This window comes from Dipodomys ordii, unplaced genomic scaffold (genome assembly GCF_000151885.1).
Source record: "Dipodomys ordii isolate 6190 unplaced genomic scaffold, Dord_2.0 Scaffold45, whole genome shotgun sequence".
Classification (NCBI taxonomy): Eukaryota; Metazoa; Chordata; class Mammalia; order Rodentia; family Heteromyidae; genus Dipodomys; species Dipodomys ordii.
Genome location: NW_012267261.1, coordinates 10,816,176 through 10,833,422, shown reverse-complemented (window position 1 = coordinate 10,833,422; position 17,247 = coordinate 10,816,176). Strand labels below are relative to the sequence as shown.

The window sequence follows — 17,247 nt, the reverse complement described above, 5'->3', positions numbered from 1 at the left end:
ATAAAATTCTTCTTGGAAGATATTTAAGAAATAATCATTGTTTTTATTAGACTTATTCTTTATTTAAAGCACTTATTCTAATGGTGTAAGCAATAAGTATGAAAACAAATTTGTAACAACATGTTGCTTGTGTTATATAATTGCAACTAATAATAGATCTAATATTTCATAAGGTAAGAATTACGGTAAAAATTAAAACTTTAGTTTAAAAGTAAAGCCATTTGTTTCTGTAATTCCTTGAATTAAACCCTTAGTTTAACACTTCTTTAGTTTTTAGTTTTAGAGTGAAAAACTGTCTACTCCAGAATATACTGTATAACACAAGTAAATTAGAAATTCCATGACAAATTGAATAACAAACTTTATAAAATTTACTACCCTTGAACATCACATTCTCAAATGATTTAATTGACAAATGAATCCAAGGAAATTTATTTTTTATTTTACATAGATAATTTTATTCAGAGGACCAAGCAGCGATATAATAATCCCAGGTCTCTTTCTACAAAGATAAATCTGTCTGACATGCAGATGGAAATCAAGCTAAGGCCACCTTATCAAATTCCCATGTGTGAATTGGGGTCAGCCAATGGAGTCACATCTGTATTTTCTGCTGACTATAAAGGTGCTGGTAAGATTTCTTCTGGTGAGTTCTGGATTTCAATTATGTCATTAATTTCTTTTTGTAAGAACTGAGGAACTCTTGAAAATGAATTACTTTATTCTAGTATTTTAAATTAAGTATGTAGGAGACTATAAAAATTCAAAGCAATCATTTTTCTCAGTTGTTAACAAGAAAGCTACCAGATAAGTAACTAGGAAAATACTTTCAAATAATAATCATAAAGGATCTCTTGCTAGAACAACATTTAAAATTTCTTTGTAAGCCTTTAGATAAAATGAAAAATAGTTTTTTTGCATTATATATTTATAGGCATGTAAAATACATTATGTTAGATTGGCAATATTTAAACCAGGGTTCTTGACTGAGACCCCAAATGGAAAGACTTCAGTGATTATCTGCTCAAACCTCTACTCCCAAAGAAAGTACACCTTCCTCAAGTGTTGTGACAGAATTAGAAACCTCATTGCTTTGTAAAGTAGTGTATGCCATTGCTGGACTGCTTGTTAAAATATTTTCTTGTATCCTGAAGTCTCCCTTTTCCCTCTCTTCTCACCCCCTCCTCTCCACCTTTAAACTGCAATCCTCAGATCTCAGCCTTCTGAGTTGCTAGGATTACAGGCATGAGCCATCAAAGCCTGGCCAAGTGTGCTTTCTTTAATGCCTATCAACTTGTCTAGGTTCTATAACTTGCCTTCCATCAGCTAGAAGGAGCATTATTGGATTTAAAGAAGCTAACTAAAGAAAAAGCATTGTAGTAAAGGAATAGCAAAACCAAATGAAAAATATCGAGGTGATACTGCTTTGTTTTATTCCTATACTGTCATTGTTCCAAATGTACTCTACACCTGACTGTGCCTAGCATGGTGTCAAGTTGAAATGTTCAGTAAGTATGTTAGAAAACAGTGAATTTGAAGTCTGTTTTACTGAAACAAAAAAGAGCATGTAGAGCATAAAACATTAAAAAGAGGTTAAATATCTAGTTTAGCTGTTAAAATGAGAAATAATCCTTCAGTAGGGTTACCTTTTTGCATTTTATATAGGCAAATTTTCTTGGTAACTGTTCTCTAAATACAAGTCCTCCTTGCCCCAAATCCTGTGAAGGAGAGAGGCTGGGAATTGGGAAATGGCCACTTTAGAATTTCTTTCTCATACAATTTGTCATAGTGCCAGCAAGCACAATGCTTACATTGTCCTTGTTAAAGGAGGCTTAGCATTTGCTTTTATACTTTCAAATTATCTTTAGTCATTTTGAAATAAGTAGTTTATAAATGATGTGCTATTCTTATAGACTGCTTCAAAGCCAAAAGGCAATTATTAGAAACTTAATAATATATATGGACTTACTGTACATTTCTTATATGGATACTCATTGACAAATGTAAACATACCTTTCTACCGAAGAATGGCTACCCCTTAACCATATAAAACTAAATAATTTTAGTTATAGTGTAGAGTATTATTTGTGACTTTTAAAAATTGGTCAGTTTTCTTATATTTTAGAAGCATGTTTCACATAATCTAGTCAGTTGGTGGTTTTTGTAGGCCCATATTAAGGATTCATCTTTTAGTGAACCATTTCTTCCTTACTGAGAGATGGTGGGAAGGGAGAGAAAACGAGTTACAAAATACAACTTATTGGTAGGTAGATTTGTTGTATAGGTTTTTAACTGGTGAGATTTTTTCTTTCCTCTACTGATTAAAGATCTTGGTGTTAATACTTTATTCAAGTTTTTTGATTTTCTGTTTTTATATTAAAATCTCAAGAAAATTGAGCGATAAGACACAGACAACAAAGAAAATTTAGGAAAATGTTCTGTTAGTATTTTCTACTGAATTTTAATAAATACTTGTGATATGTAGGGTTTTTTTTTCTAGCTGTTTAGGGAGTCTTTTCTGCTATAACGGCTAAATATAACTTGCAAAGGTTTAAGCCCTTCTTATATTAATGTTCCACCTCATTAACTTCATTGTTGGGATTTTCCACTTCAGTAGTTTAAATAAAATAATAAAAATGTGGTCTTTTGTTCTCTTTTTGCCTATGTCTCCCTTTTGAGGTCTAATGATTATGTACTTAGTTTTGTGTTTTTGTTTGGTCTCCATTGTTAATTCTTTTAAGTGCAGGATGTTAATATAACTGAAACCCTGAAAGATTATAGAGAATGTGTAAAAATAAAATAAGTCAAATTTTCATCTTGTATTTTACTGTTTTAACCTTCAAGTGGTATTCATAGGACCAAGAACTTTGTAACTATTAGACTGCTTTCTAAAAAGTTCAGATTGGTGATGGTTCATGCCCTTTTACATGTATCTAGTCATTTTTATAGACTTGAAACCTAAGTAAGAAGGAGCTTTGCTTAAAATTAAGCAAGCTATGTTTGTCCTTTACAATGTGTTCCAAGTATTTTCAGAAAAAATAGGAATTATGCTAAGAATTTCCAAGCAAAGTCATCTTTGCAAATACTTGTGCTACTTGAAAATGTTAGACATATTTAAGTGAAATGTTTTCCCAAATGATTTACTGCCAAATAAAATGTAAAGTAAAAGATTTTAATTTAAGTACAAGAGAATGGAGCCTGGTAGCAGTGGCTCATGCCTATAATCCTAGCTATTCAGTAGACTGAGATCTAAGGATTTCAGTACATAGCCAGCCGGAGCTGAGAAGGTCCATGAGACTCATCTCCAATTAACCCCAGAAGAAGCTGGAAGTGGTTCAAGTTAGAGTGTTAGCCTTGACCAAAAGGATTCTATGGCACTGCCCAGGCCCAGAGTTCAAGCCCCAGGACTGGCCCCCCCCAAAAAAGAAATAAATAAATAAAGAGGAGGAGAAGGAAGTTTTTATGTTGTCAAACATTTTAAAAAAGAATATTCAGTTACTAAAATATGTTTGTATAAAATTACTTATTTTTGACCCCTTTAAGTAGTGAATTTCTGTTTAACATAAGTTCAGCCAATATGAGATGCAGATACTCACTTTCTAACCACTTATTTTATTTTCTAGCTCACCAGCGACTAGAACCAGCAACTTTGTCAGGGATGGTGGCATTTATCCTTAGTCTTTTATGTGGAGTTCTGAATTTAATTCGAGGTTTTCATGCCATAGAAAGTCTCCTGCAGGTATTGTGCTATTTTTAAATTTTTAGGTGACTATCTATTCATTTCTCCTTGTTAATTGATTTGAATTGGATGAAGTCTTAGTGCAGTTTACATTGCATGCTTAAAGGGCTGTGTTCTTTATACCTACCTTCTCCTCTCTTCCGTTAAAAATACCAATTTCAGCCGGGCGCCCGTGGCTCACGCCTTTATTCTTAGCCACTTAGGAGGCTGAGATCTGAGGATCATAGTTCAAAGCCAGCCCAGGCAAGAAAGTCCATGAGACTCTTGTCTCCAATAAAACTGGAAGTGGCGCTGTGGCTCAAGCAGTAGAGTGCTCGCCTTGAGCTGAAGAGTGCAGGGATAGTGCCCAAGCCCGGAGTTCAAGCCCCATGACCGACAAAAAAACAAACAAACAACAACAACAACAACAACAACCGATTTCTAGTTGGCATCTTTGACTTCATCAGCATACATTTATTTCTTGTGTCCTCTTTAGGAGGTACTGTGAGGACACTGAACTATATGTGACATGAGATTTAGAGTTGCGCAGCTTAAAGATGAATTGAGGAAGAAAAAAAGATGAATTGAGGAGGCAAAGAAGTTATGGATAATTGCCAAGTATGCAGAACTGGGAAGGGGAGAGGTCAGTGAGTCAGGACAGAAGTGAGCAGTGTGAACTGGTCTTATAGCTGCAGAGGAGAGTACATGTGGCCAGTGTTCATATGCTACTTCTGTGTATTTCTGCTTAGTTATCTGATCCTTTTTAGTTTTGGTCAGTGGTCTTTTAAAACCTGAGCTACCTAGGAAATCATCAATGCTATGTTCTCCTTTATATTGTCCATCCTTTGGTCTTCAGTCTAGCGCATTTAAGACTGCACAGTTTTCCTTTCCCTTGTTTTTATTACTTTCTCTATAAAGAATTATCAATGCCTCCACATCATGAATCAAACATATCTCTCTACTTTTCTCTACTTCTACTTCTTTCTCCTATTCTTTTGGTCAGTATTAAGCTCAGAATACCCCTTAGAAAGATCCACTCAACACTTTATATTCTGTTTTAAATGCGCTGCTTGGGCAATAGTCAGGGTACTATTCAACAAACACTGAATTCATTTAGCCTCCCAAACCCAAAAGCAGGTGAAATAGGTTCTGCTAGAAGAGCTGAACTTATACTCAACATATGGGACTTTTCATCAGTTTTCACTTCTTCCAAAAACACCTTTTGCCCACAGGTAAAGTCCCTATTCCTTTTCAGGTATAGCAAGCTATCTGTTGTCCTGGGCCTTCCTTTTCCTTGTCCTCTACTAAGGACAAGGAGTTTAACACAAAGAGTTTAACCTTTTAGCTAACTAGACAAGCTGTCAAAGAGAAGAAATGGGCAGTTTGGAAACTGCTGACTAAAGAAGCTAACAGTAATAAGATTGTCTTTATTGTTGTTTTAAGATTTCATTGATACAATGGAAAGAACAGTAATGTAGGTGTGTGAAGAGTTGATTTTTTGTTGTGGAGAAAAGGGTTTTTTTCCTCTTACATCTCTAACTTAAAATAGTGTATAAATTACAGAGCCTGAGCTTAGGCCATATCGTCTTTTAAGTTAAAATGCAGACAAGGATATACTTCAAAAAACTTGTTAAGGGGAACTATAATTTCTTCAGAAACTCAGATATCCTATCTTTCCTGCTCTTGGGCTTATTCATTCCTTCTCTTTTCTCAGATTCATAATGTAAAAACTAAGACAGATATTTATGCTCCTGAGATACTCTTAATTAGCTAAAGCTTCCATTAATTCCTAATTGTTTCATATTCTCCTTTTGATCTGCAGAATATTTGGCTCATTGCATTTGATATAATTTTGATAGAATTAACAGTTTGTAACTTACATGTAACTGATGGTTTCAGATTTCTCAGCTTGTTTACATTTTAAAAAGACTTTACACACCAGTATCTTTCTTGAGTATACATGCAGAAATTTTCATCAATGTTTCTTGGATATTCAAGGCTGCTTTAATATCTGAAATGGATTACTACAATTTGTTAGATTCAACTAGCTAAATAAAATAATATGATCATATCCACAGTGTAGATAAATATTTGACAAAAACCAACTCCATGCAAAATAAAATCTTGCAAAAAACTAAGAATAGAGGGTAACTTTCTGACCTTGATAAAGAACATCTACCAAGAAAAAAAAAAAAGCAAAAGCCCTATAGTTAGTGTCATGAAGAACTAAATACTTTTCCCCTATGGCAGAAATAAGACAAAGATGTCTACTTACATGCTAATCAATATTGTATTGGAAGTCCTAGTTAATGTAATAAGACAAAAAAGGAAGTAAAAGATCTATAGATTGGGAAAGAGGAAATAAAACTTTGAATATGACATGATTGTATAGAAAATTTTAAACAACAAAAACCTAGAAAAATAATAAGTGATTATAGTAAGGTTGTAAGATATAAGAGATAAAGAATACAAAAGTTACTGTTCTATATATTGGCAAGGAACAATTGAAATTTGAAATGAAAAACAGTACCACTGATACTGATTGCAAAGAAAAAGTTAATTAACAAACTATGTATGAGATCCTATTTAAAAACTATGCATATACTATAAAAACTAATACATCAAGTATCTAACTACATAGAGATTCCATGTTCAGAAATAGGAAAAGTCAATGTTGTTGACTTTTGGTCTATAAATTCAACACAATCCCAAACAAAGTCCTATCAAGTTATTTTGTAGATATGGATAAAGGAATTCTAACATTTATAGACCCAGTGTATACAGAAAAGCAAACCTCTATTTTTACTCACAACTCAATGCTTTTAGAATTTCACTCTTTACTAGATGGGTGAGAGATTTACCCATTCAAACCAATTCTCCAATACCAACTGGGTGCCCTACAATTTAATTCATTTCTGACACTATCTACCTGGAGTTAGCACAGTCCTCATCACTTAAGGACTCAGTCCCATAAGACTCTCCCCACTTCAGTTGCCAGTTGCAAGTCTAGATTGTCACCTGTATTTATAACCAACCAACTCTAAATTGGAGATTCTCACAACTCCTTCCTGAGTGGCTTGCAGGATTTATGGAAACATGTTTACTGGTTTATTATAAAGGATATTACAAAAGATACAGAAGGGCCTGAGCACAGCAGCTTCTGTCTCTGTAGAGTTGGGGCTTGCTAATCTTCTCACATGTAGATATGTTCCCCAGTATGGAAGTGCTCCAACTTTATTGTCTTAGAGAATTTTAAGAAAGCATGACTGTTTATTAACTTAATATTCAGCTCCTCTGTCCCCTGAAGATGGAATAGGAAAAATCCAAAGGCTTTCAGCATGACTAATTCTTCGTGTTTTTTTTTTTTTTAATCGGTTGTGGGGCTTGAACTCTGGACCTGAGCGCTGTCCCTCAGCTCTTCAGCTCAAGTCTAGTGCTCTGCCACTTGAGCTACAGCGCCACTTCCGGTTTTCAGGTGGTTTATTAGAGATAAGAATTTCATGGTCTTTCCTGCCTGGGCTGGCTTTGAACAGAGATCCTCAGATCTCAGCCTCCTGAGTAGCTAGGATTACAGGCGTGAGCCACTGGTGCCTGGCTTGACTTCTTCTTTTGTAACTAGTCCTCATCCAACAGTCCACCAAGAATTGCCTTAGAACAAAAGATGCTCCTATCACTACAAAATTCCATAGTGTTGATAATTCTGTGTGAAATGCTCCTATAACCTAAGAAATTACAAAGATCTTAGGGCTTTATAACAAAACCAAGAGCAAATAATAGAACATATTTTCTAGCACCTCTCTGTATAAAGGTTTTAGGAAGTCTGTGTTAAGAACCAGTGGCAGATTGTTTGTTCGTTTTTCACACCTAGAAGTCTATACATACTAAGAATGAGGAACAAAGTTGGAAACTCATATTACTAAACTTTTAAGCCTTACTAGAAAGTACAATAATTCAAACAATGTGAATTGACAAAAGAATAGACAAGTAGATCAATACAACAGAATAGAGTCCAGAAATAAATCCACATCCATATAGTCAATGTATTTTTGGTACAGGAACAAAAGGAATTCAGTGGAGGAAGTTTAGTCATTTCCAGTAAATGATGCTGGAACAACTGGAAATCCACATGCAAAAGTATGAATATAGACACAGATATATGCTTTACAAAAATTAACTCAGAATGGGTCATAGACCTAAATGGAAAGCATAGAACTTAACATTTCTAAAAGTTAATATGGGAGACAACCTATGTCACCTATATGATCTTCGGTATAGTGAGCAAAAACTATGAAAGAAAAAGTTGGTACGTTAGATTTCGCTAAATTTAACTTCTGTGAAAGACACTGTTAAAATAATGAAAAAGAAGCTACAGGGTAGGAGAAAATATTTGCAAAACACTTAATAAAGGGGTTTGCCTCCAAAATACACACAGAACTCTTAAAACTCAAAAATAAGAAAGCACACTAACCTAATAAATGACCAAAGATCCAAATGGATACCTTACCTGGGTATATACAGGTGACAAGTAAACATAAAAAGATGCTCAGCATCATATGTCATTATGGGGTTGCAAAATCACAACAATGTGATATCAAACACCTGCTAGAATGGTGAAAAAAAATTGTACCCAGTGTGGATGAGGATAAAGAACAACAGAATCTTCCATTCAGTGTTGGTAGAAGTACAAAAGTGGTATCACTATTTTGGAAAAAAACCAGGTATTTCTCACAAAGCTAAACATAGCCTTGCCTTATTGTCCAGTAAAAGTGTACTTATATCTGTCTTTCCAGATGAGTAGAAAGCTTTTATCCCACACAGAAAATTGCATATGATGTTAATAGTAGCTTTATTCATAATTCCAAAAGCCTAAAAGCAACTGAGAAAGATGACTTTCAAAGGTGAGTGGATAAGCTATTGTAATCCATACAAAGAACTGTTCTTCAATATTAAAAAGAAATGAGCTGACAAACCACAAAAAACATGGATAAATCTTAAGTGAATATTGATTAATGAAAGAAGTCAGTATAAAAAAACTACATACTGTGTGATCCAATTATGTAACATGCAAAGGCTGGAACTATAGATAGTAACAAAATCTGTGTTTGCTAGGGTCTTGGAAGATGGTGTTAGGAGAAGAGAGATATAGAACATGAGATTCTTACAGAAGTGACTGTTCTGTGTTACTTTAATAGTGAACCTGTTCAAACCATAGAATGTGTAACAAAGAATATTTCCATGAGTTAATAATAGTGTATCAGTATTGGCTTATTGGTTGTAACAAATACACTACACTAATACAAGTTAGGAAATGTTGTGAACAGTGGATCTAGAGGATCTATGGGAACTCTACTCAAGTTTCTATAGGCCTAAAGCTATTCTAAAGAATGAAAGTCCATTTTCAACAGCCAGCACTGAAAGACCTTCCTTAATAACAAGTTGAAAGAAAACCAGGCAAGGAAGAATATCCTCACTGTGGTTTTGATGTTCTTTAGTTATGTGTAGCCCCACTTGAAAGCAGTTAAAGTACAACATACTGTACCAGTTGGCCCTTAGAAGTCATCAATTGGGCTTTCTTTGCCTATGGAGGGATCATGGGCATGTGAGGGCAGGTGAGGACCTACAGTTTAGGAGTTGAGTGCACTGTTAGGATAATGGCCATTTTGAGAAAGTCCATTCTTTGACCTTCACCCTCCCAGCTCAATTCCAACAGTCCTCACCACAGACTGCTTACCAGAATAACAGTAGGATTTAATTTGCTGTCTACCAAAATAACAGTAGGATTTAATTTACACAAATTTGAATATGTGAACTTTAGAGGCTAGCTATTCTTTCTTCCCCATAGCTTGAGCACATATCCGTGCCCAAGCAGCTATCAGTGCTTCAGTCCTAGTAAATTCAGCTGTCTCCTTCCATACTTTTGCACACCTCAGTACTAGTGGAGCTCTACTGTTGTGAGCCAAGTTGGTGTGGGCTTCAGATATGGTCATGTTTCCCCACTTCGTGTTTGTATACTGCACTTAAAGCTGTCAGTGGCTACTTTGGTTTGTGTCTGTAGTGAAAGCATTCAATGTGGTTTGTCTTTGAAGCTATTGAAACTTCTGTTCATAAGAATAAAATATATATGTTCTCAGGATTAGAATTTTAACTTAGGCTTGTGCTTGCTAGGCTGGTGCTGTAACACTGAGCCACACCTCCAGTCCTTTTTTGCATGGTTATTTTCAAGAGAAGGTCTTGCTTTCTGTCCCAAGAGCATGCCTGCACTGTGATCCTCCTAGTATAGACTCCCAGTAATGGGGATGACAAGGTTTGTACCACCACATTCAGCTTATCCATTGAGAAACAGTCCTACAGACTACTGAACAGCAGCTGGTCTTGAATAGCCCAGACAGGCCTCAATCTGCAGTCATCCTGTCCTTAGCCTTCTATTTAGATAGGATTACAGGGTGAGTTACTAGTGTCTGGTTTACTTTTTGAACCATATGAAAATTGCTCATTTAGTTTACAAATAGTAAGAATAAACTTTAGGGTATGAGCCATAGTAGAGTGCTTGTCTAGCATTTCTAAGATTTTGGGTTTAATACTTGTTAACTAAGTAGAAACAAATGACAACTTTTGTTATTACTATTTGATTAGATTTTTAAGTAATGAAAATTTCAAGTAAAGATAAATGTTTTCTAAAGATTAAGTAGTTTCCCTGGGCTTTTGTAGCTTATCTCTTGCTATCAGAGATTTCAGTTTCCCTAGAAACTTCACAGAAAATTTTTTCTATTTTTACAGTTTATTGTTAACTGATAGTAGGTATGAAAGTCATGAGGTAAATTTTGACTAAAGAAAAATCTGGAGTAGTCCATTCCATTTTTTAAAAAGTTGTTATTATACAAGGGTTATAGTTACATAGGTCAGGTAATGAGTACATTTCTTTTCGGACAATGTCACCCCTTCCCATCCTCACCCATAAGTTGTACAGTTCATGTTCAACATAGTGTCTAGTGAGTATCACTGGAGTAGTCCTTTTTTGGGGGGGAGGGGGAGGTCCGGTTGTGGGGCCTGAACTCTGGGCCTGGGCGCTGTCCCTCAGCTTTTCAGCTCAAGGCTAGCGCTCTATCACTTGAGCCACACCACTTCTGGCTTTTTTCTTTTTGCTTATGTGATGCTGAGGAATCGAACTCAGGGCCTCATGCATGCAAGGCAAGCGATCTACCACTAAGCCACCTTCCCAGCCCTGGAGTAGTCCTTTTTTAATAGTTGGCAATTCATAATTTGATCAGTATGTATGCTTGTGTCTTTGAAGGTAATTATTTATTTTTTTTTTAAATTTTTTTTGCAAAATTTTTTTATTGTGAAAATACTGTACAGAGGGGTTACAATTACATGGGCAAGATAATGAGTACATTTCTTAGCAAGCATTGTAGCCTCCTCCATTGTTTCCCCTTCCCTAATTTTTTAAATGGCTGATAAGGAATAATTTCTTTTTCAGTAGACTAAACGTACTCCAGTGGCATTTCTTCTTTAATCTGATCCAGAAATCTATATATTGGTTCATGTAGGATTCTTAGCTATCTGAAAGACGAGGCATTTCCACCTGGCTATGTCCCTTAGTATTACCTTAATGACATGTTCTACATACAAATAGTGAGGTTCCTAATTAGAGAAAAGCAAGAAACAGCAGGATGAAATGTTGGAGGCAATGTAGTTTACAAGTAATGAGTCATTCAAAGGTACTTTTAGCACTTCTGATTCCCTCACCTAAGTGAGGATCTCTGCCTTTAGAAATCTACTAGACCAATAGTCGATATCCCTGTTGCTCCAATTATTGAGGATTTGATCTACCTAGAGAAAAAAATGTTGAAAATGACTGGTTCTTAAAAATATTTTTCCTTGTTTTGCTATGAGGGTGAAAGTGACAAAACCATACAGTATTGGAAATATCTGCCTTCAGAAGATTCCATGTCCTAAAAGATAGAATCTGTGATAGGTAAAAGGAAAAGCTGAGATGTCAGAATGCAAATAAACATAATGATAAACTTGGGGTTTTTTAAAAACCAGAGTAGTTTAGAAGTATAAACTAGAGTATTTTCAACAAGTATATCTTAATCCTAGTTAACCAGAAAAGATGCCTACAAAATCTTTGACCTGAGGTCTCTTGCTTTTAATTTTCCTACGTTTTAAGTTTATTATTCCTTACGACTTATGTTGGGTAACCAGTCTTTTTTTTTTCCATTTTAAATTTCCACTAAAACCATTAGATTTAAGACATTTTTAGCTTTTTCTCTGGCACATTATATTTTGTGTTAAGAATAAATTCTACAGTTACTCTAGATAAATTGTGGTCAGTAAAAGTAGATCTTTTTGATTGCTGTCTGCCATGTAGAACTGTGCAAATCTTAGAACATAGGTTGTGAATCTTTACCTGCAGTATAGCTATGCCTATCACTGTGATAAGAAAGGGGTTGGGGGATTGTCAGTATCCAGAGTAAGTGGTTTCAGTATTTCTCTGATGGCTTGATTTAAGAGTATAGAATTTATTTTGGCATTATAATTTTAGATCTAGCTAAAAATACATGGCATATTTACTGAGTATTACTAATAAACAGATAATAATTTAAAGTTTACTTTTCTAAGACCTTGAATTCTAAATACTCTTTTTTTTTTTTTTCTGGTCTCGGGGCTAGAACTCTGGGCCTGGGCACAGTCCCTGAGTTTCTTTGGCTCAAGGCTAGTGCTCTGCCACTTGAGCCACAGCACCTCTTTCAGCTCTTTCTGAGTAATTTATTGGAGATAAGAGTCTCACGGATTTTCCTGCCTGGACTAGCTTCAATCCATGATCCTCAGATCTCAGCCTCCTGAGTAGCTATGATTATGGGTGTGAGCCTTAGGCATATGGCCAGATACTCTTTTAGAATGACTGCTATATTTATCTCCTAATATGTAACTTTAAGCTTGAGGTACATTTAAATTTGAAGACCTACATTAATTAACACTTAATGTTAAGGATTTGGCACAAGTTTATTATAGATTAATACCTACCACTTGAAATAACAAGGATTTATTAAAATATGTAATACTGAAACTTTTCTCTGGTATTTTAGTTCAGACTGAAAAAGTTTATAGTATAGTTTTTATTTTAGATTGGTATATTTGATTTAGTGTTCATAGTAATGTGTAAATTACATTGTTTACACTTCCTTTGTTCTGAGTTTACAGATGTTTATACACTGATGGTGACTGACAACTTGTGAACGTATAAACTTTTATTACACTGGTTTATATTGAATCTATTCATTTAAAGATCAACTGTGCCAGGCACCAGTGGCTCACGCCTGTAATCGTAGCTACTCAGGAGGCTGAGATTTGAGGATCGCAGTTCAAAGCCAGCCCCAGCAGGAAAGTCTGTGAGACTCTTAACTCCAATAAATCACTAGAAAACTGGAAGTGGCCTTGTAGCTCAAGCGGTAGAGCACTAGCCTTGAGCTGAAGAGCTGAGGGACAGCGCTCAGGCCCAGGGTTCAAGCCCCATAACGGACAAAAAAAAAAAAAAAGATCGACTGTGAAACAACGATACTATCTAAGTTGATGCCTAGAAGCAGCAAAAAATTGAGCCTTCTGATAAATACTGGTCTGGACACTGGAATTCGTGTGTTACCTCTGCCAGTGACTTTGTAACTTTAGGAAGTTTCCTTTACCGTTATGGGTCTCATCTTCCCATTCTGCAGGATGAAGCTTTTAGACTCCATAAACTGAAGGACTGTTCAGCACCAACATTTAAAAGATTCTTTGCCTATAACAATGTTTGTCACAACTACTATAAAGCATAAGTAGGGGCTGTAAAGGTTGCTCAGTGGTAGAGTGCTTGACTTGCATGCATGAAGCCCTGGGTTCGATTCCTCAGTACCACATAAGCAGAAAAAACCAGAAGTGGCACTGTGGCCCAAGTGGTAGAGGCCTAGCCTTGAGCTGAATTGCTGAGGGACAACGCCCAGGCCCAGAGTTCAGGCCCCACAACCGGCAAAAAATAAATAAATAAAGCATAAGTAATTATTTTTCAAAAGAAATTAAAATTAAACATTATAAAATAATGTAGCTTATAAATAAAAATTTGAATACAGGTCTGACTTACTCTAGAAATACTCTCTTTTTTTTTTTTTTTTGGTCCAATCGTGGGGCCTGAACTCTGAGCCTGGGCGCTGTCCCTCAGCTCTTTAGCTCAAGGCTAGCGTTCTACCACTTGAGCCACAGCGCCACTTCTGGCTTTTTAGAAATACTCTCTTAACATGTTCTAAAAGGCAATTAAATGCAAATTAAGAGAAAAATAATACCCAATTATGGTACAATTATTAAGTTCCACTGTGTTTTGCAATGAAAGTTTGTACAACCATTTACACATTCTGTGATTAAGAACTATTTTCTAACGGGAAAGGTTTATAGTGTAATGTGAAATACTACTAAGCAACATATATATGTCATTGCATTTCTTTTCAGATGTACACACAGAGGGAGGAATGGAGGGAGGGAGAAAAAGAGGGAGGAGAAAAAGGAGGAGGAGGAAGAACAATAGGAAATACATGAAAATGTTAATAGTTTTCCTAGATGAATTCCTATGTGAATTTCTTTGTATAGTCGGTATTTTCCACTTTCTCTATAATGAATATGTTTTTATAATCAGGAAAAAAGTAATCTAAAAATAAAGGACTAAAACAGCAATTAACTAGAACATACTTAAATGCTAGCAGAAAGGTTAAAATTATAAAGTGGAGAGATTTCATATTGGCCTTCCCAGCCTCTGGGGTAGAACTGGCCTGAGCACCCCAGACAGATTAATGTTCCTATTTTAAGATCTTCTCACCAGGATAAACCACTCTCCCCTTGTCTTGCAGACAGTTTTGCACCTAATCATCTGTACCAAATGAATTACCTCTGTACACTACCTCTTGAAGGCATAGTTATGGGAGCTATTCTTGTGACATGTGGAAATTTTTATTGTATAAAGGTGTAGTAGTACATACTTATAATCCAGCACTGGAGGAGCTAAGGCAAGAAGGTGGAGAGTTGAAGCTGTAATGGGCTACATAGCAAGACCCTCTCTCAAAAAAAAAAAATTCCCCTAAAATAAATAAGAGGGCCATGAAAGAAAAACACTTAATACTCCTGCCTGTGTTCTTATTTGTTATACTTGGTAAACACATTGAAAGAAGTTGATGAATGTAGATACTTACTAGGAAGCAAAAAGAAGTAAGAAAACATGGGCGGTTGCATGTTTCTTTTTGTTTTCAAAGAAACACCCCATGCATGATCTAGCTGTGTGTTTCCTCTGTGTAGCTGTTTTCTGGCACAGCAGGCACGGTCCATTAGTCCTGAATTTTCTCATTGGCATTTAGCACACTCTAGTGGACAGTAGCTTTTCACTTGTCAGTTTTGCTTTGCTTTGTTTTGTTTAAATCATGTCACATTATTTTACTGGACAATTCAGTGATGTGCTTACTAGATAGTAAGGTTTGTCTGTTTTTATTTGAGTCAAGCAAAAACCCTCCTGATCAGGATTAACTTTATCAGCCTCTGGGCTTTGTGCATTTCGGTGCCAAGAGGAGGTTTGTGTATTGTAAGGGAACTGACTTCCCCAGTGGTTTTCATCTTCTTTTGGATGAAATGAAATTTATGGGGCATTACAAGACACAGGAACACTTGTAGTCTTCCTTGGTCTCTCATTCCTTGACTCTTATTTTGTATTTGTATTTTTTTGTAAAAAAAATTGTGAATAAACATTGCCATGCCCTGTCCTGATGTATTATTTTTGGAAATAGGCTTCCAGGAAAGAGGTAATCTTCTATGTCATTTTTTACAGAGTGATGGTGAGGATTTTAATTACATCATTGCATTTTTCCTTGGAACAGCAGCTTGCCTTTACCAGGTATGTTTTCTCCCATTTGTAAGAAACATGTCTCCATTATTTTATTGTTCCTTTTGTTTCAGGTACCAAGTCTAATAATTATTTATGCATTTTAAATAAATATTAACAATACCTAGTTGTCTCCTCCCCTGTGATTTTTGTGCTTAAGGCTGGTGCTCTACCACTTGAGCTCTTCTTCTGGCTTTATTTGGAATCTCACATTCTGGTGCTGGTAGCTCATGGCTGTAATCCTAGCTACTCAGGAGGCTGAGATCTGAGCGTCGAGTTTCAAAGCCAGCCCAGGCAGGAAAATCCTTGAGACTCTTATCTCCAATTAACCACCAGAACACAAGAAGTGGCACTGAGGCTCAAGTGGTAGAGCACTAGCCTTAAGCTGAAGAGCTCAGAGACAGCACCCAGGCCCAGAGTTCAAGTCCCAGAATGGACCAAAAAAAAAAAAGCCTCACAGACTGGGCTGGCTTCAAACATTGATCCTCAGATCTCAGCTTCCTGAGTAGCTTGATTACAGGCACAAGCTACTACTGGTGTTTGGCCTCTTTATCTTTCTTAATTTAAGTCTCCGTTGTTATTTGTAACCTACATTTCCATTTTGAGTGAACTTAGAACCCCATAGTGAACATAACATTGACCCTTTTTTGTTGGTGCTTCCAAGGTGGTATTTTTTTCTGCTTAGGGCAAGCAAGGCTGCATCTAGATTTTCTAATGACTTTCCTTCAGCTTCTAGGCTCTGTTTATGCTCTAGGCTGAGGATTTTATTCTCTGGGTAAAGTTTTTGAATAGAGTGACATAGACAAAGCATGACTTTAGAATATTTAACTTAGTAGTGCTGAATAGGATGGATTATAAGAGCAGAGAGATTAGGGGTAAGGGAGGTGATTCTAGTACTATAGCAGGCAGACAGTAATAAGAACATAAACTGGTAATGGCAGTAGGAAAGGAAAATACTGCCCTTGAGAAGACTGACTAACACTTATAGATAGCATGGTCAGGAGACTTAAAGGAGGAAGAGATTCTGTACTGGGTGATAATGGGGACTGGAGCTTGCTTTCCTAAGGCCTGGAGGAGGTGCAGAGTTTTAGGGATGGGAGACCTCATTGTGCCAGTGTTCTAAACTCATGAATGGTTTTGTTAAAACATGTTAGGGTTCATTTCCCTAACATCAACTTATCTGACCTTTTCTGGTTGACTCAGACATATACTAGTTATTGCAAATAAGGGAAACCATGGGACCTAAGTTTCTTTGGGCCTGGCTTACTTCACTTAATCTAATTTTTTCCAAGTCTTTCCATTTCCTAGCAAATGGGGCAATGTCATTCTTTCTGATGGAGGCATAGAATCCTAAGATATGTATTCAGATGTTTCTTTCAGGTGATTGTTTCTAACACATTTATAATATTATTTCCTTGTTGCTTTGTATGTCCCTCCCCCATAGTATAACCCCTGCTTTCACTGTATTTGAGGTTGGTATAATGTGTGGAGGGGAAGGGAAAAAACAAATAGTTTAAATAGGGATAGAGGTAGATCCATTGCAACAATGAGATATACAAGTCATTATGTGGAAAAACGAACTTTACAACTTTGGTTGAGGTGGGGAGGAGGACTGGGTGGGGGGTGGGGGGAGGAT

At 36.1% G+C, this 17,247-nt stretch overlaps 1 protein-coding gene across 4 annotated transcripts in view; it reads left to right on the top strand.

The window, feature by feature from the left end:
- Window positions 1-17,247, top strand: part of Sec22a (SEC22 vesicle trafficking protein homolog A (S. cerevisiae)) — a 48,644-nt gene that overhangs the window by 22,499 nt on the left and 8,898 nt on the right. For 3 of the 4 annotated variants that reach the window (XM_013019508.1, XM_013019505.1, XM_013019507.1), the window contains 3 exons: window positions 452-646; window positions 3,624-3,739; window positions 15,558-15,623. In XM_013019508.1, the coding sequence (XP_012874962.1) occupies window positions 452-646; window positions 3,624-3,739; window positions 15,558-15,623 (377 nt within the window). The remainder of the gene's footprint in view (window positions 1-451; window positions 647-3,623; window positions 3,740-15,557; window positions 15,624-17,247) is intronic. The other variant, XM_013019506.1, reaches the window with a different exon arrangement.